Source organism: Haliotis rufescens, unplaced genomic scaffold, assembly GCF_023055435.1.
Source record: "Haliotis rufescens isolate VD_foot unplaced genomic scaffold, xgHalRufe1.0.p SCAF_1, whole genome shotgun sequence".
Taxonomy (NCBI): Eukaryota; Metazoa; Mollusca; class Gastropoda; order Lepetellida; family Haliotidae; genus Haliotis; species Haliotis rufescens.
The window spans coordinates 25,655,857-25,676,895 of NW_025963779.1; the positions used below are offsets into that span (position 1 = coordinate 25,655,857).

At 37.5% G+C, this 21,039-nt stretch overlaps 1 protein-coding gene across 1 annotated transcript in view; it reads right to left on the minus strand.

Moving 5' to 3' along the window:
- LOC124131694 (potassium voltage-gated channel subfamily KQT member 1-like) overlaps positions 1–21,039 on the minus strand; it is a 197,304-nt gene that overhangs the window by 68,956 nt on the left and 107,309 nt on the right. The window contains exon 2 of the mRNA XM_048393881.1: positions 16,194–16,284. Coding sequence (XP_048249838.1) covers positions 16,194–16,284 — 91 coding nt within the window. The remainder of the gene's footprint in view (positions 1–16,193; positions 16,285–21,039) is intronic.

Consider the following 21,039-nt stretch of genomic DNA (forward strand, 5'->3'; position numbering starts at 1 on the left):
ACCCCACGTATAAGACGACCCCCCTGTACATGCCTTAAAAATCAACCCAAAATCCTATACTCCGTGTATAAGGTGACCTGGAATGAAACACATCACAAGTCTGACTGATATACCGGTAGAAGATTTAACGTGCTCTTGCCGACTGTAGCGTATTTCGCACACGGACATCACAAATTAGTTAGTTAGTTACTTTGGAGATTTAATGTGCTTATTTCGCACACATCACAAGTGCGCACACAAACCTTATATATGCAATAAAAATATGTTTATCTTGCGTTGTTTTTTTTCTACAATGATAGGTCGCGTGTGTAACTCCAGCACACGTCGCCATTTTGTGTTTACACGGTACGACACCAAATTGGTGCCCGTAAAATAAAATTCATTTATGAAGTAATAACATATAAGAGACAATTGTGAGTAATTTAATCGCCAATTAACTATGTTGTAACTAACTAGGCTTATGTTTGCTTCACATTCAGCGTGTTTATTCCACAATCACGTGTACACACCGTCTCCAACACTTGTTAATACAACTGTAAAAACAGCGGGAATTGATTTCAGCTTCACCGGTTATCACATGTTAGGTCACATGTGCAATATGCAAATGATTACCGGTACTTCCGGCTCTCTACTCACGGATGTTGATTGTTTTACCGTGTCAGCTGGTTTGACAATCTGCATCGAGGAGAGGGTCATTTCAACTTTATTTGCAGAAATTATTAAACTTTATTCAAGGAAAAGAGATACAAATCATGTTTATGTATGGAAATAGTTATTGGAACAGTTATTTAGGACAAAATGCGAAGTTTTATTGTCAAATGCTGGGCTGGCTATCGGACGCCGGTTGACATCGCTAGTGGAAAAAAATGTGAGATCTTCGACTCCGTGTATAAGACGACCCCCCTTCTTAGCCCCCTCATTTTAGGTACGAAAAACTCGCCTTATACACAGCGATATACGGTAGTTAAACTGTATGTAGGCAGATTTTGAGTGTAGGTAAACTGTATGTAGGCAGATTTTGAAACTGTTTGTAGGCAAATTTTGAGAGTAGGTAAACTGTATGTAGGCAAATTTTGAGTGTAGGTAAATTGTATATAGGCAGACTTTGAGTGTAGGTAAACTGTATGTAGGCAAATTTTGAGTGTAGGTAAACTGTATGTAGGCAGATTTTGAGTGTAGGTAAACTATATGTAGGCATATTTTGAGTGTAGGTAAACTGTATGTAGGCAGCTTTTGAGTGTAGGTAAACTATATGTAGGCATATTTTGAGTGTAGGTAAACTGTATGTAGGCATATTTTGAGTGTAGGTAAACTGTTTGTAGGCAGACTTTGAGTGTAGGTAAACTGTATGTAGGCAGATTGTGAGTCTAGGTTAACTGTATGTAGGTAGATTTTGAGTGCAGGTCAACTGAGTGTAGCCAGTTGTAGGCAGATAGAAAAGACACTGGGCTACCATTGCCTCCTCTCTGATTGCATGTACAAGAGTACTCAAGCCAGTAGTTGGTATAATGGACTCAAGTTTACTAAATGTGCTTTCGTCTAAGTACCCTCTCTGTAATGACAGATTGACAGACTCTCTACTATATAGATACATGTTGTTCACACCAAAATGCATCTTAAGTGCCCTTGTCCTTTCTACAAATGTCAGAGGATAGAGTGTACCAAGTAATAAAAGAGTTTTACAGTATCTACCTCATACTCAGACTAAACATACCACAATCAACCATTTTATATCATGCCATGGTCATGAAATGTCTGAAATAATACAATTATTGAATTTTTGAGTTAAGGAAGTCACTCTTGGAGCAGATATGACAGACACAGTGCCATTAATTAAAGATTACAAATTCTCTTGCCTGCAATATATAATCGATCATTAAGCAATTACAAAACACATTATTCGAAACTCTTTATGAAATCAACTTTTTAAGACATTAGTTTATAACATTACCGCAGGCTTTTGCAAATTAGGTTTCAATTCAAATATGTAGAGAATCCTTTATTACCAGATTTCGAATTATACTTTTCCTGTGAGACAAAGTTGAAAAATATTCTCTGCCTAGTGTTGTCAAAATCAATTTATAAATTCAGTTAGCATCAGAGTGAACAAAAAGTTGGTCAGTTTAATGATCAGGGATTTCACCCAGTCGAGGAAGTTACAACAATTACATTGCTCTAAATGCTTGGGGAACTTTCTTGGAAACGCCTTGGGGACAATTTTGAAAGACAGGAAATTAAAAAGAATCTTCCAAGTTCTCTCATTATTCATATTATAAAACTGACTGGTAAAATTAATGTTTGGTTGGTTATTCATACAAGGAAACATGTTTCAGGTAATATCCTTCACTTGAAACACAATGACCCTGCATGAAAGTTTTTACAAATTCTGCTGTTACGGCTTGGAAATTGAATCCGAGCAGCTTGAAACTATTTAAGGCATCATTGGTAGAGGTAAGCAAACCGAGGTTCATTGTTGCACTGGACTGATCCTAGAGGAAACACTGTTCATAAAGGACACTGGCTTCATACATGTAGAGGTTGGACCTCACCTCTATTGTCTGACCTCACAACCATGGATGGATGAAGCTTAAAATGGCAGAAACATCAGTTATGTAGAACTGAATGTCTGAATCATAAAAATAGAGCAGGACATCTGAATTGTGTAGAACTGAACATCTGAATCATGGAAAGCTGACACCTGATTTGTATAGTGCTGAACATCTGAATCATGGAGAGCTGAACATCTTAATTGTGGTAGAACTGAACATCTGAATCATGGAGATCGAGCTGAACATCTGAATTGTGTAGAACTGAACATCTGAATTGTGTAGAACTGAACATCTGAATCATGGAAAGCTGAACATCTGAATTGTATAGTGCTGAACATCTGAATTGTGTAGAACTGAACATCATAATCATGGAGAGCTGAACATCTGAATTGTGTAGAACTGAACATCTTAATCATGGAGAGCTGAACATCTGAATTGTGTAGAACTGAACATCTTAATCATTGAGAGCTGAACATCTGAATTGTGTAGAACTGAACATCATAATCATGGAGAGCTGAACATCTGAATTGTGTAGAACTGAACATCTTAATCATGGAGAGTTGAACATCTGAATTATGTAGAACTGAACATCTTAATCATGGAGAGCTGAACATCTGAATTGTGTAGAACTGAACATCTTAATCATGGAGAGCTGAACATCTGAATTGTGTAGAACTGAACATGTGAATCATGGAGAGCTGAACATCTGAATGATGGAGATCGGAACATCTGAATTATGGAAAGCTGAACATCTGAATTGTGTAGAACTGAACATCTTAATCATGGAAAGCTGAAATCTGAATTGTATAGAACTGAACATCTGAATCATGGAGATCGAGCTGAACATCTGAATTGTGTAGAACTGAACATCTGAATCATGGAAAGCTGAACATCTGAATCATGGAAAGCTGAAATCTGAATTGTATAGAACTGAACATCTGAATCATGGAGAGCTGAACATCTGAATTGTGTAGAACTGAACATCTGAATCATGGAAAGCTGAACATCTGAATTGTGTAGAACTGAACATCTGAATCATGGAAAGCTGAAATCTGAATTGTATAGAACTGAACATCTGAATCATGGAGAGCTGAACATCTGAATTGTGTAGAACTGAACATCTGAATCATGGAAAGCTGAAATCTGAATTGTGTAGAACTGAACATCTGAATCATGGAAAGCTGAAATCTGAATTGTATAGAACTGAACATCTGAATCATGGAGATCGAGCTGAACATCTGAATTGTGTAGAACTGAACATCTGAATTGTAGGTGAGATAACGGTTAAATTCCTCTTTAAACAAAGAGGCACTTTTTAGTTCAATGGCACAGACTTTCAGCAACTGTATTTAGTTTAGTCTGTAAATATGAACAGGATGCTGCAAGTATTTTCTTCTGTACTGTTGAATTGTGTGCATGTGGAGAGTGCAGGTCATGTAAAATACATGGAACCATATCCTCACCGATCCAGTTTCAAGTAACTTCCTCCATGTTTTGTTGTCCTCAGCAAAATTCCAAACTCAAAGAAGTAGAACTGGTACACTTTGTTTTTTCTATGTTTATGTTCATTCGAATAGTTTCAAAATGTCATGGTACTCCTTAAAACGCTACAAAATATTTCCTGGAAACAGTTACCTGATCATTTTTGATACAAGTAAATATAATAAAAATATTATCTCAATGTTCATACTCTTATTTGCATCTCTTTGGGTCCATTATTAAATTGTTTTCACAGCCACAAGTATCTTGTTTTGAAATATTCAGCATTTAATTGTTGCCATCTGGTTTCAATCTATCTAAAAGCCTTACTCTTCCATCACTTGAGACGTGAGTAATTTCATTGAAAAACTCTTCACAAACACTGTATTAAGTTGGCTTCAAATGAAATGGATCCATCTTACCATGATGAAATTCTTATCAATATCAACTGGTAAAGGAAGGATTTGATTAAAGATTTATTCACCCACAGATGTATGTCAGTTCTGTGAAAAGCAGACAGCTCATCAAGAAAGACATGGCATGGATTGTTTGACTAAAAGTACATATTCAAATTTAGATTGTGGTGCAACTCTGAAGTCAACCGTTGAGGAATGTGTTGTTAATGTCTGACTGACCTGCCCACAAAACCATTATCCACTTTGAAGACTGACCATCATCATATAAACATGAATGCAAAAATATTCCTTATATATCCCATAAATGTGCTAAATCAATCCTTTATGACATTTTTATGCTATATATATCTCAAACAGCCTTACTTTTGGCACATTTTAATTGAACTGGGACAGATTTACTAATAAATCAATCAAAGCTAGAAAGGTGTTAATGATTGACTGTGTATACTTTTTTGGTTCATTAAGGCTTGTATTGAAAAAAACCCAATGTGCAAACAGTATGAATCCATGTTAGAAAACTCTTGATTTATGTTGACAGATATAGATGTATGTTTTTATCTGTATGTTTGGGTGTGGAACGCTCTATATTAATATAAACTGTTCCATTGATACTTCATGAGGACACAAGAGGGATGCAAGTTAATTCAATCAACTTGCAATCTGGGATGCCCCCACATCCCATTGTGGTGAAAATAGTCTTGGTGAGTATGTCTTACTTTTGCATTGGGAAATGAATGCAAAAGAAATTGACAATCAGGCAATAAGATTACAATGAACAAAACAAAATTAATTCAAATTTTTAAATTTGAAGGTCCTTCAATAGTTAGATGCTGGTATACAGTGTGTGAAGAGGCAACTAAAGGTATCGGGTCACTGGTCAGCTTGCTGATGCATGTCATCCTATTTGATCTGTGTAGATCGATGATCATGAAGTCAATCACTGGTTTGTCTGATCCAGACTTGATTATTTACAGATATCTAGCTTGTATATTGCTAAGTGCTGTGTAAAACAACAAATAATCAAAATATACCCTGTGCAGAGTTGGGACCAAGAAAGTGTGTAATGGAAATAGATTTTTAAAGTTTTTCTTATGGCAACAGTTATCAATAGTGGTAATCTGCTATTCTGAAATCAGTAACATTTAATTAATACTGGAAACATTCTTTGTACATATTTACTCATTAAACATGAAATAATTCACCCCAGAATAGCAGTGCAGTTTTGTCAGAGTTTCAAACTTTGAGGATGGTGATAAAAGTGACAAAATGTTTCAAGCATTTCAATCTTCTTATAATGACACATTATTTAAAAAGACTGCATGGTCTTTTTGGAACATGAATATTTAAATCAAATGAAAAAAACATGCCCCTGTATCTCTAATCCTTGTCCATGTTTTCATCCCTCCACCTGGCTTCTACTTGATCAAGTCTGATTTTCTTTCTCAAAAAGTAACAACCAATACAATTTGGGACCAATTGAAAAAAATAATTAATAATCTGCTCACATGAAAATAATATGCATAGGAAGCATATAGGAATTCTCCTGCACACAACAATGTCACCTATTCTTGGATAATACGCTTATCGATGTACACTGCTTCTAATGAATATTCATGGCTTCAATTTAGTATTTTAATTAAACATTTTATTATGAAACATAGAAGCAGGTTGTCATCCTGCATTTATTGTTTGTACATGTCAAGAATTAAATATTGGTCTTCATTTACAGGGGACTTTTAATGACATTTTACAATTATAATAAACAGTAGAGTTGTACTATTGCAATTGTTATACTTTCCCAATGCAGCCATATTTCACCTGGATATGTCATGGCTCTCATTATTGTTATTAAACATCTTCTTGTAAATACTGCAGAGTACTTGGCAAGTACATTTCAAAAATGTTTCTTAATCTGCAACAAAAACATTGTTTTCAATGTCTTTTTTAAAACTAGTAACATATTTATTATGTTGATTTTTTATCCTCCAAACCTTGTTATGGTGACAAACTTTCAGGCTACTTTTCAACAAATATGGTTCCATTGGAAAACTTAAATACAATGGAGCCTATGATGATGCCTTGGTATTCTTTAGACGGTCATTATCAGGCATACCAGGTTCAGCTTTCTAAGCCTTGTGGTTCTTAAGACTATATTTATACATTTTATTAAATATAAATATTACAATATTTTAACAAAGAAAGTTAACAATTGAATCCTTATAACTGATTTTAACACAATAAGCCATCAAAAGAATGGTTATACATGACAATTAATGTTGAACATCTGAGTCTGGAAGTTTCAGAGAACATGTCCCCTCTCAAACTAGCATTGTCAAAGTGCAACGGTCAAATCAAGGTCACAGTTTAAAGTATCATAAATATAAAATATGTTTGAGCTCCATAACTATCCATATACCAGATTTTATTCTGATATATTGAAAGCCATATTTAAGCATCTTGAGGAAATTCTGGTGTCATTGGTGGGAACAAGCATTATATAATGAAGATTCAACTTCATTGGTCAAGTGGTTTCTGAAGAGAAGATGTTTACAGATGCTGCCACCGATGCTGGCAATGACATCACCTGACTTGATTTTCAACCGTGTTTAATTCATACCATGTCCTACCCAAGTATAACCACATACAAAACAACTCAAATTCTTCAAAAGTTGGCCGAATTAATCACCCAGCCCACCCACAACTAATCTTACTCATGGCACACACAGTTTATTCTAAAAGGTGACACTACCTAAACAGTGCAGCCCAAAGTGTCACCAGAGTCGGGGATCGATCCTGCTTATAGGCAAAGAAAGAAGACAATACCAATCCAAGCCATTAATAGAACCTACAAGGAGGCTGAGGAAGACTTCAAGTAGAAATAGTAACAAAGGTCAAGTGAGGCCCCACCATCTTGATTAGCTTGGGTTATTTTGATATCTCTCTGTGGGCTGGAACCCCAATTGGAATGACAGGGCTAGCTCCCCACCTCGCTCAGTCACAAAGAACCATGTGCCAGAAATACTTGGAATTCTTTATTATTGTTGATGAATGCAAATCTGGATTTACATGAGGAATGATGCAAGACTAATTTGTATGAGTGTCTCTGCAAACAAATCTATAACGGTGGTGCAGGAAGTAGGATGCAATCAAATCTCACTTCCAGTAAGTCCTTGTTAACTTGATCCTTAATAACTCGATATCTCATTTGAACATGTAACTTCAGTGGCCAGACAATCCCTCAATGCACCATGGTCCAATATTGACAATGCTGTTCTCAAATTAGGGATAACCTGATATGTGCTTCTGATATGTTTCCAGTAATGGTGATCTTACTATTTTGTGTGTGTGCATAACCAATATTTCTGGTAATGTATTTCTGAAACTGACTAATCAGTGGTATCCCTATACAGACCTTCAAATACACAAGATCTATATATATAGAATATCATGTCAGCTTGAAGTGGAAGAAAAGATGAAATGATGCAGGACTTAAATAAAGATATTTACCACTTTGATGAAACCCAGAAGAATGGCCATAGACTGACAAACCTAGTAACATGATCAGGATGACCTACCAGGATTCGAACACACGATGATAGGTTTCTTGTACACTGTAGGGAGGACACACAGCAGCGCAGATGTCTTTGTAATAACATCTCTGATATGAACTGTCATCTCTGTACTGAGGCTGTAAGCTTTTTGGGTATAGCACAGACATTAGACTAACACTTAATCAATGAAAACATTTCTTTAAAATAATTATAGTTGTTTTTCTTCGAGAGAACCTTTCCTCTTCTGCTGTTTGTGGAATCAAGCAAACTAGACTTGGTTAGTTTGATCTAGACTTGCCTAGGCTTTTAGTAAAACAACTATGTCACAGTCATGGTGGAGGACCACGGAGACATGAACTAAGTGAGTCGTGTTTGAACAGTATTTCAGTGGTGTGGGGAAAAGTCTGATATAATGTATTTTTGCCAACATTTACGACTTTGTTGAAATACAGAAGCATATGTTTGGTGATAACAATCCGATGATATCATAAGGACAAATTTGGGATTTGAACCCATGATCTGTGGATCCTGGCTTGGCAAAGGGATGCAACTCTTCCAAGTGAATTACAGCACCTTAGACTTCTATTCCACAAATGCTCCATGTAATAAGAATTTATCTTTGTTAAAAAAAAATCAAGGTGAGATGATCTCCCAAGAGATGTGTTCACCTATTTCCTTTGATCAACAGTGAAATATTGGTTGATGCAGCCATTTCCTGTGAACTGATGTTGTGAACTGACTCCAATCTTTAATCTTCAGATCAATTAACAATTAAGAAATAAAACTGACCATCGCTTATAAAACTGAAACATGGGCTAAAATAAATTGACTCAAAAGTATCAAAGCAGGAGTCAAATGGTCTTCCATCCTGCCAAGCCCACATTCACAGAAAATAAACATCAAAGAATGAATTAATTTGATTTGGAAGGAAAGTTTTACAGATGAATTGTCTTTAACCAATGATATTACCATTTTCTTTGAACACCAAGAAATATAAATTAGTCTGTCCCAACTCAGTTTTGTATATCAGCTCTCGTGCTTTGATGTTGAATTCTCCAAAGCAATATGTTTTGAAGAATAATTGTTTTTTTCAAAGCAGATATTTCATTAAATTGACACATAGAGCACTTGAGATTATCAAACATGCATTAATGTATAATATCTAGGTATTACCCAACCATTCTGATGAAGATTGTGTACACTAAACGTCAAACATTACCAATATTGTTAATATACAGACCTTATATTACTTTATTTTTTAAAAACTTTTTTGACTTGTGGAATGCAGCTCCTGATTTCCACTGAATAAACTTGAGTCAACCCAAAACAACAGAGAAACAAGAAAACAGCGTTATCATTATCCCCCACCATGGGGCACATTAGAATTTTGTTTGTTCATATAGTAGTGAATATAAACCATAAAAAGGTCCTATAAATAGGGCTGGGACGAGTCCAAATCTACTACCCGGGTACCCGACCCCCTATCACCCGACCCTGCCCGGGTACCCACTGCAAGTCTCAAAAGTAGGGAACAAAATGTCTGATTGATAATTGTTGTACTGCAGCCTTGGCCAAAACTATTTAGATACATGTATCAAACAATCAGATCATGCGTTCACTGAAGTTGACTGAAGCTTTATCTTTACTCAAACATCTAAAAGGTCAAAAGGAATGTGTGCATCGTCAGAAAGAAATGCGAACATTAGCGACTTGAAGCGTAACCATTGAGCTATTGTAAGTTTTTGTCATTAAACAATATGTCACGTGACTAACCACGGATCCGGGTAGTCCTGTGGGTACCCGGGTCCTACTCAGGACCCACCCGACCCGAGTACCCGAGTTACCCAGCCCAGCCCTACCCATAAAGCCTTAAAAGGAGATAGCCACTTGGGGTGCTTTATGTCATAAGAAAAATTGATTAGATGTGAAAGTAATACACACCAAAGACCCCTTCTCTGGAAACAATAACTCAGTCTTGATAAGTATCTCTCAGATAAACTAACTTCAGTAGTTTCTGAGAAGAAAAATAACATGGATCAAGGGCTCTAACTCTGTAAAAAAATAATTGACAGGACTAATTTTGTTACTCAGTCCTGACAAGTATCTCTTGGATTAGCATGCAAACTTTAATTCATGCAACTTCAGTCGTTTCTGAGAAATCTTGCCCCAATTGCAGACACTATGCACCTAGTAAAATAACATGGATCAAGGGCTGTAACTCTGTAAAAAAATAATTGACGGGAGCAATTTTCAAACTCATTCTTGACAAGTATCTTTAAGATAAGCATGCAAACTTTCATTCATGCAACTTCAGTCGTGTCTGCAAAGATTTGTCCCCATTTCACGCAATATCCACTAAGTTGAAAAGTATCATTTTACATCTTTACCTTGGCATTCAAATTTAAATTTAGTGCAGTTACATTTACAGTTAACCTAGCTCCACATTGAAAACATGATATGTTTATGTCTATTCTTCCAGGATGTAACAAAATCCGAACTCATGACTGAAGTGGTATGGTCCTTGTGAAAGCATGTAGCACAGTTCCTTTGCAAAGCCACATGAAGTGGGCACTCATAAATAATACTAACCCTTGTAAGGTTTTAGTTCTACCCAACATACCACTATTATGATGTCACACTGTTCACAGACAGAAAAGATATGACGTCATGCTGTGAGCTAAAAATCAGGTGAGCTAAAAAGTAGATGAAAATATGATTAATTTATTGTGGGCTAACCTGGTTATTTTAATGTGACTCATACCACTGACAGCAACATCTACAGATGCCTTGAACAGCATGTTTAAAAAACAACAAAGTATTTTAAAATATGACCTACTCTTTTTAGAAAATATTGCTTGAAAATCTGAAAATCAGTGTATTGTGGCCTAGCCCGGTTATTTTTAAAAAAAGCTTCTGATAAACAACATTATTTTTCCTTAGCCAAATTATGATTTGATGTTCCGAATATTTGTCAATCAAGACAATAGTTCTTGGAATGTAAGTAGGTATGGATTTAAAGTGTGTTGAAGTGTTGAAACAAATTGTCTACTCAAAAGGTCTATTAAGCATGGATTTTGCAAGTAACAGCTGTCTTGAAGTGGTCTGCAGAGACTATCACATCAGCCTCCTAAAGCTTGTGTGCCGACTCATTCAATTTATCATGCTACTCCACAACTTACTGAAGTGATTGAGATTCTACTGCCACCATTCTGCAGCTGTGACGGTGAACAACCACAGCTGCATCTCATAGCAACACAGCCTCCAGCAGACCTCATCCACCATCATATCGGGGAATCAAGATGTTAACATCATACCATTCATGGAGTATTCCTTTCAACTCGGTATTCAGTATTGCACTTATTTTATTCATAATGATATTTGTATTGTCTCATGCAACAATAACTTTTTTCCGCATGGTCATAGCAATTTCCTTCCCTGTGACTTGATCTGTGTTGAAAACATCCACTGTTGTATGTAGTGCATGTTGCAGTCAATGTATGAGGTGACAAAAATCTTGTGACTCCATGGAAAATGTAGAATGGATGATAGATTAAAACATTGTTGGTGTTTTTCTTGCATAATGCCTCACTCAGCAATATTCCAGCGGTCTGTAAATAATTGGGGTCAGTCGGGTAGTCTAGTGGTTAAAGTGTTGGCTTGTCACGCCGAAGACCCCGGTTCGTTTCCCGACATGGGTACTATATGTGAAGCTCATTTCTGATGTCCCCAGCCGGGATATTGCTGGAATATTGGTAAAAGTGGCATAAAACCATACTCACTCACTTACTGTTTTGTTTGTTTGTTTGTTTGTTGTTTAACGCCACACTCAGCAATATTCCAGCTATATGACGGCAGTCTGTAAATAATCGAGTCTGGACCAGACGATCCGGTGATTAACATCATGAGCATCGATCCACACATTTGGGACCGATGACATGCATCAACCAAGTCAGCGAGCCTGATCCCGTTAGTCGCCTCTTACGACAAGCATAGTCACCTTTTATGGCAAGCATGGGTTGCTGAAGGCCTATTCTACCCCAGATCTTCACATGAAAGTAAACATTGTTGTACGTATTTGGTAAATTATTCAAGGTGAAAATTATTAACTCAGCATTCAGTAGGTTAATACATTTCATCTTATCTAGTCTGCATTATCATCATCATCGCCTTGAAAATTCACAAATGTGTGTTTTTGTGTAGGGTCACATTATTTATGAGTATGTTGGATGATGTCACTCATGCCCTTTGTCTTATATATCAATGCACCACTGCGATCATGAGAATAGAGAAAATGCATTGATTCAATGCTATTTTAGGGGGATTTTTCGCTGTGCAAGAAACAGATTACTGCACTACTGCCAGTCAGAGGGCATTTATCTAACAACTTGCACAAGCATACAAATTTTGAATGGAAACAAGGGGAGGTAACTCTTTAATTACAATTTGGTTTCCAAAAAATGCATGGAGGCATTTCATTTCATTTCGTTATTTCATTATGTCATACATGCCTTTTTTAATTCACTTATTTGAATAACTAATACTTTCCTACAAAAGTCAACAATAACTTCTTTAATTTTGTAATATGTAAATCCAGTTGTAACTGCCCCAAGGACATGTTGACTTTCAAAATGTGTTCAGTATATGACACTGTGTATGGGGAATTGACAGGGTAGTGAAAATGTGATTTGTGTCTTGTCTGAATTTTCAAGTAGAATTCACGTCATCATAAATTCACACATGAAGTCATGTTGTTCTGATATCAAGTGTCTGGGGAATGAGGTGATCTCTCTTCTATGATGAAATACAGTTCACACAGTAATAAGGGAACCGATTCCAGGTCACCTGCTTCTACTGAGTGGGATCTTGGCTATTATTTTATTGTTAGGATGAGAAATGCATTAGCAGGCAGGGGATTATTTCGCAGACTGGAAGGAAAAGCTTACAAGATGATTGATACCTTGCTCATGACAACCAATCATGTTGTTGCATATCGTGCAGACGGAATGAATATTTAATATAATACTTCATCCTGGATATTATATATTATTCTGCAGAAACTCTTTATGGCAGTGTGTGTTTTACATGTACGTCAGCTACAGGTTGAGGGACCTATGTTAAAGTGCATGTAAACGCTGTAGAATTGTCCTCGGTCTTCAACCATGTCAGGCTAGTTCATATGCATACCATTTCCTTGGAGTAAATGTGTTTGCTGTTGATCATCACATAATATCTTGGAATCCAATTCATGACAACCATTGTCAAATATAACACTTGTCATACAAAGATTAAATTACCCTGTAGCAATGTCAACTTATTGTCTTGAATGACCTAAAATCATTGATTAAACTGCCATTAGAACTTGCCCTGGAACCTGGCAGCGTTTTGTCTTTTCCCTTCTCTTTTGGCCATGACCTAAACAAGCTTGGCGACTATGTCATTACATTTTTAATGTTAATGATTAATCCTGATCATGTGACCTTGGCTACAGGTCACATGATCTCCAGTACCAAATACGTCCAACAATGTTTACTTCCATATGACATCACTACTGGTGACAGACATTTTCAAAATGGTGTGTTCACTGACAACAGGCCTTAAAATTGGTCCATATAGAGAGATGGACAGGGAGATCAGGTCTCGCCCTCAGCCTTGCTGGGGTGAGGCTAGGTGCTCTGGGGCTCCACCACTGCTACCATGATGTTTTTTACCTGGTACATTGTTCTTACTGTACATAGTTGCTTTTTATGTCATGTTTGCAAAACTCTGCACCGATCTATATTGCTGTACTGCAGTTGTCTCTCCAACTGTTGAACAATGTGATATTTATTATTACTCATGCATATATATTATGATATGCATTTATATCAATTATTGTGATCTCTGGTGGAGAAGGTGTTTGGTGGCTCCTAAGTCAACCACGTCCCTGTACAACCTCAAAGCTGCAGTTAGATTGGGATGGTTCATGAATGTTGGAGGACAAATGGTTTTAGAGCATATAAGTTATCCTCGATGTCATGAAGAACAGTAGCCTGGCTGCAATATTTGTTTGTTTGTTTTTTGTTTAATGCCTCACTCAACAATATTCCAGCTATATGATGGCGGTCTGTAAATAATTGAGTCCAGACAAGACAATCCAGTGATTGACAACATGAGCCTCGATCCACTCAATTGGGATCGATGGCATGCATAAAAAAAGTCAGCGAGCCTGACCACCTGTTCCAGTTAGTCGCCTCTTATGACAAGCATAGTTGCCTTTTATGGCAAGCATGGGTTGATGAAGACCTATTCTACCCTGGATCTTCATGGGCCCCTGGATGCAATAAAGTTCAGAAGAGTGAAGATGGAGGTTGCAGATCCTGCACAACAGACAGTCAGCTGTACGATCCTAACCTGGTCATATGTCACTTGCCCTGTCAACTTACAGTTCTGTCAACTGGCAACAATAGTCAACAAGAAGACTTTCATCTCAAGTGTTCCTCACAACTGATGTAAAAAGCTCAGGAGAAAATGATTCAGAGACTTATTGTTTCACTGTTGTGCAAAGTAGACATGGCTGAAACTACTTTGAGGTTATGGACCTGAGATGATGACAAGATGAGACCTCCCAAGATGAAGAGAGCAAAGACCTGTCACCAAGAGCCATTTTGCTTAGAGGCAGGTATCAAGAATGATTCATCACCTATGGTGTTTGCCTTATTAATCGTTCTCTTTGTGAGGTGTAAGGCATGCAACAATTAAAGATCGCAGCAACAGCAGTGTGACCTTGACTTGCACACCTGCACTAGGCCAATGCTGTAGATGCTGATGAGGATACAAGCAACTGCAGCTGAACAAGGTTGAGGAAAACTTCAAGATGCAAGGAGAATGATTGTATGCTGATCTTCATTCACACCTTGCAACTTTGTGACATTCAAATTTAATATGAATTCAGTTACCTTGGAGACCAAGCTTTATAGGATGGAGCATGGTATCATGGTATCCAAATAATGACAACCACTGTCCAATGTAATACTTAAAAGGTTAAATTACCCTCTCAACATGCTATCTTAATGCATAGAATGTAAGTTATTCTTTAATCACTTAATTTCAATTAATTACACTGCCAGATGTTAAACCCTATATGAACTTACTTTGCTAATCATATCTGCATAAAATGAATTGTCTTTTACCTTTAGTGTCAACCAACTATGCCATTATATTTTCAGGAATGTATCACCACTATATGAAAGGGATTAATAAATACATGATGAAGAAATACTTGGAATCGTACAATGGGCTCTGAATGCTGAGATTGCTTAATGACCATAGAAAGGGTTTGCTGCTTTTATTTAAGTTAATGATCTAATCCTGATCATGTGACCTTGGCTAGATACGTCTTGGTCCATATTGAGAGAGGGACAGAGGGAGACAGAGAGTTCATGTCTCAACCTAAGCCTAGCTTGGCTTATGCTAGCTTGTGGCACGTGGTCCTGTGCACAGCGCACAGGTCACAAATCAGGTGAAGTTAAGCAGCATAGGTCTTGGAGAGTCCTTGGATGGGTGACCATGTTTCAGCAGCTTGGCTTCGGTCCTGCCCCACACTGAAGCACATGTAACACATGTGGCATCCCCTTGGGCAAGTGACTTTGTTTGAAATGTGCCTCTGTTCACCCAGCAGTAAATGGGTACCCGGTAGGATGAGATAGCAATGTGGTTATTAACCTTCTCGGGCCTTACAGGAAGCTTGAGTTGTATACTCCCCAGGGAGCTAAGAATGATTCTTGAGTGCACACTGATCCTGTGATTGGGGTAATAATAGCGTTTTGAACAAGCCTCTGAGTGGTGTGGATATGTGCTAAATATAAATGGCTTATTATTATTACTACTATTATTATTATTATTATTATTATTTGTACACTGACCTAAATTGCTATGTTGCTGTTGTCTCTCCAATTGCAACCATTTAACCATATGACATATTACTCACACATATTTACTATGATATGCATTAACATAATTTCTTATGACAATACCATAAATTGAATATGGCACATACATATTTTTATATATTTATATGTAAATGAATCTTTATTTCCTTTTCATATGAAACTGCCACGTTTCCATTGATTATCAAATTGTATTATTACCGACAATCATGGCTACACTAGGTCCAATGTTTGTAAGGGATACAGAAACACCTGCTGTGGGAAGAGACTCACCATATATTCACAGATGGGACTGAGAATGGCTTCAAAGTCTTTGATGGAAGCTAGAACACTGAGGACAAGACACAGGAGGACCACAGCAAATCTGCAATGAAGATAGGAACATATTGAGTATAGGGCTAACATCTAGCCTTGCTCCAAGGCTGTACTGAAAGAAAAGGCCATGGATGTGAAGTGATTCTATCCTCCTTATAGGCATGTCTAGATATGTCGAAGGACTCTTGTCTCTTATAGTGACAACTTGTTCTTATTATTTAGATAATCTTGAACTTATGATTTATACTATTAATTATTTTAGAGACTTGTGCAAGTCTAGACTGACATCATACACCATGTCGTGTAAGCCCTTTGTGCAACAACCTAGTGCACATGTTGGTCAAGTAGCTTTAGACAGTGCAATTTACTTGCCCGAGACGCATCCCTTAGTTGTGATCTGGAGTTTAAATCCCAGATTTGTTCAAATTGTGAGGTTTTGTTTGTTTGTTTGTTGTTCCACGCAGGACTTGGCAATATTCCAGCTATATGACAGCGGTCTGTAAATAATCAAGTCTGGACCAGACAATCCAGCGATTGACGTCATGAACATTGATCCATGCAATTGTGACACGATGACATGCATCAACCAAGTCAGCAAGACTGACCATCTGATCCAGTTAGTCGTCTTTTACGACAAGCCTTTTACGGCAAGCATGGGTTGCCGAAGAACTATTCTATTCCAGATCTTCACAGGTCTCAAATTATCAGGTAAAAGGGGAGCTGAAATGGGGTTTTATGGCAAGTTCAAGATTATTGCTCCTATGTAGCATCATGCATTCACTAATACTGACTTTATCGTGCTAGCACACGCAGATACCATGCCAAAGTTTAATATAGATACCCCGCTCAGGCACAGTATATGGATTCCAAGCCAACAAGTCCTTGTTTTATCCCTTAAATGCTGAGTGAAAGGCAGGGAAAGAACAAGTACCATCTTTAATGTCTTTTGGTATGGTGTGTCCGGGAATGGAGCCACTTGCCGTCTGCTCTCCAGGCTGACGCTCTATCTACTAAATTACAGAAGGGTCCCTTGAGCTTTGTGGGTTTCACCAATGTTGTAAACATCTACAAAGTGCATCACCATGGGCGTTTGTTTCACATTATGCTGACACATTGTGATATACTGTATTCGCCATACTAAGCACCCTGCTCCAACAACAAGAGCCCTGGGTAATCAACTTCTAGACCAATCTGCAAGTAATCTTTATTAGCGCCCGGTCCAAACATTTACATGACAGTCCATATTTCTCTAACCACTAGACCACGGAGGCAGTTCCCAAATAATGACCCCTGTCTGTTAGCAACACATCAAGGGTTTCCACGACGGGAAAACGTCAGTGTCTTCTTGGGCTCTCCACCCACACACTGTCCATCATCAAAAAATCTGTAAAAGTCTTCCTGACAATAATATTCTGCTCAACGGAAGTTTAAGGCCTCATGATTTTTCATATGTCTATAGTTAATCTGTCATGTAATGACACACAAATTATAGTCACATGAAAATGTCAGGTTGTCCTAACATTCATTGGATTAACATTATAAGGTTTTCTGAATGAACCATAGGTTTGGCTAAATCTTTTGTCGCCTTTTACAGCAAGAATGGGTTGCTGAAGACGTTTCCAAACCAGATCCGGTTTCTGAATAAGTATGACATAACAATGAATAACTAAATAAATAAACACTCCCATCATCACATTAATAAACATAGAGTTACAGATATTCCTCATTTAACCAAATCTGACATGGAAAACCACCAAGACAAATTCTTATTCTTTCAAATGACTTAATAGGCTCTCTCAAAGGGGACATACTCTGAGAGTTATTGAACAGGGCAACTTCAGGCTGACTCTAATCTACAGGGAATGATTTCTCTGTCAAATGACTGAAAATAATGATAATAAAATGTGCCAGCTATGGTCAGTGATCGCTAACACTTCTCTAAGGGACAGATGCATTGAGTCTTTGTCTACGGTGAGGGTGATAGTAGGGGACTCAGATTGGGAGGTGAGGAAAGAGGACTGTGACATTTAGCGCCTCCTCTGCCTCACCCTGAGGGCCATTAGAGCCTTATTGGAGGCATCTCCCACCAGCCTCCACTTACTCAGACCAGCCATTGATTTTCTGTATAGTCAAAGTGTTAATAACTTCTTGGACCAGATAGAAACCTTGCTATTAGGATGATTAATGTCACTTGTGTGCTTGACCTAATCATAAATGTAACATCCCTGGATGGTAATTTTGATATGTCCATCAGTTGGTACTTATATAGCAGGATTATTACACAGGGTTCTCTGAAAGTGTCAGTGAGCTAAACACTTGGCGCCATTCAACCCTGTGCTGTGGTCATAATGTACATTTTAGTTTTCAAAAATAAAAAGGGTCAAGTGATATTTCCTCCACAAATGTACCAGCTATGGCATATATCTTTCAGACGTTGATAAATGGGGCAAGGTCAACCCAATTGCTGAGCTGCCATAATCTTGGTGAGTCCATGCATCACAAGGTCTGCTAATCATATGTTTAAACTTCCAGATTTGTCCTGAGACTTATGAGGTGAAATGGAGTTTAATGTTGCGTTCAAGATTATGGCACTTTTATATAGTAACATGCATGCATGTGTGTGTGTGTGATTGCTTGTACTAGTTCAGACTTTAGCTGATGCTAGTCCACTGAGATTCCATGTTTATCATGGATACCCTACTTATCAATATAAGAGAGCTACGCAATAAATCACAAAGAACAATGAAGAACGATGTGTGGTTTATTTCATGATAAAACATTGTTCTACCATGACGTCATTTCTGGAGATTCGAACATGCGCTCGCAACTTGATGATGTAAATTGGGCGACGTTATATTTCACGAAGTGTCTAGTGAGTTATTCCACTAGGATGCAGCTGGGCAACTCAGACAAACACAATGGCTACTCAATTCAAAATGGGAGAAATGTGACAATTGGTACTGGGAGAACACTGGTTACAGATAATCATTGTGAAAATTGTGAAAATATCCAGGAAATACCAAATGTAACCTCCCTGTTAATAAAATTGACTTGTCTGACTTGCCAAGGTTGGATTGTAATCAAGGAGTCGTCATTATTTAAATACAAGTAAACTCTTAAAGCTTGTACATTTTATTAATTTCCTTAAAGAGGCTGTACAAAATGTTGATATGTTGTATAAAAATATACAATGAGTGGGAGTTGTTTATCATGCAATAAAAGACTGCAGGGAGAATAAATCACAATAAAACACTGCAGGGAGAATAAACCACTTGGGGCTGCACCAGTCATGGTTTATTCTCCCTGCAGTGTTTTATTGTATGAGAAACAACTCCCACTTGTCGTTTATTTCTTAAACATATACTGACTCCGAGCCCACCAATCCTTGTTTAATCCCCTAATGTTGAGTGTCAGCCAGGGTAACAACAAGTACCATCTTTTAACATCTTTTGGTATGACATGGCCGGGAATTGAACCTCCAGCCTTCTGTTCTCTGGGCTGATGATTCATCCACTAAACTACAGTGGCAGTGCCTTGAGCCTTGTGGGTTTCACTTATATGGTAAACATGTACGAAGTGCATCATCATGAGGGTTTCTTCCACATTATGCTGACACAGCATTGTAAACCGTATTTGTCGTAATAAGCGCCCTGCCCCAACAAGTGCCCCTGATCAACTTTTAGATCAATCTGCAAGTAATCCATATTAGTGCCCAGTACAATGTCCAAATATTTAGGGGGCACGGGTGGCCCAGACGTCTAAGGCGCCGCAATTTGCTGTGCAGAGTTGCGTCCCAATTATGTTTCAAATCTCGGTTCGCCACAATTATGTTTCTAGGTTTGTCAGCACCATACCCGTGCTCGTGGGTTTCACCGAAGTGGTAAACGTCTGAGACCTGCATCTCTTCGGGTTTTCCTCCCACATTAAGCTGACACGCCATGATATAACTGGAATAATGTTAAAAGCGGCGTTAAACCCAACTCTCTCACTCACTCCAAATATTTACATGACAGTGCATAATTTCCTATGTCTTATTGCATATCAATTACAGGTATTTTTATAGAAAACACAGCAGTATAGAAGGGGTATATCACTGCCTTGTATCAATTACCAAAAGAGTTTTTTTTATTTCAATGGACGTTTGAACTAAATCAGTCTATACCAATCTCTGACAACCAACCTAACTTGTGTATGGTTTCAATAAGTTTTCTCCTTTCTAAATTTTCTAAGTGACCAGGGCGCTTATTTTGGTGCTATGGTTGTATGGTATTCTCAACACATATTATACAAAATTCCCCCTGCTTCCTTTTAGAATAGTTTTTCAGGTGAACAACTGACTTGCCTTTGCATGTGTTTGCCCAACCAGTGGGGCAGGATCCGCTAACTTTTTTGTGAACACCTAGTATAATCACTATTTCATAATTATTCATATACCATGCTATTAAGATGTTGGAAATATACAATGGACTCTGGTTTTAGCGGAGATTTTTTATGATTATTGAAATGGTTTTATGTCGCTTTTATTAACAGCAATCTATCTTCCTTTTTCCAATTTCTTGAAAACTGACACAAGCAATATTGTATCTTAATAGAAGCTTGGTCATCTGATTCAAAGATGATCATAATTGCTTCGGGAAGCACCCGTCTTCTGTCTTCAAGGGAGTAATCACTGTCATTTAAATACAATTGGGCAATCGTGCTTATTTACTTCTTATTCGCATGTAATTATTTAAAATATATTATTAGTATTTTGACCATGTGGTTAGGAATGATTCATTTTACTGTCAAACATAATCCTTATTGC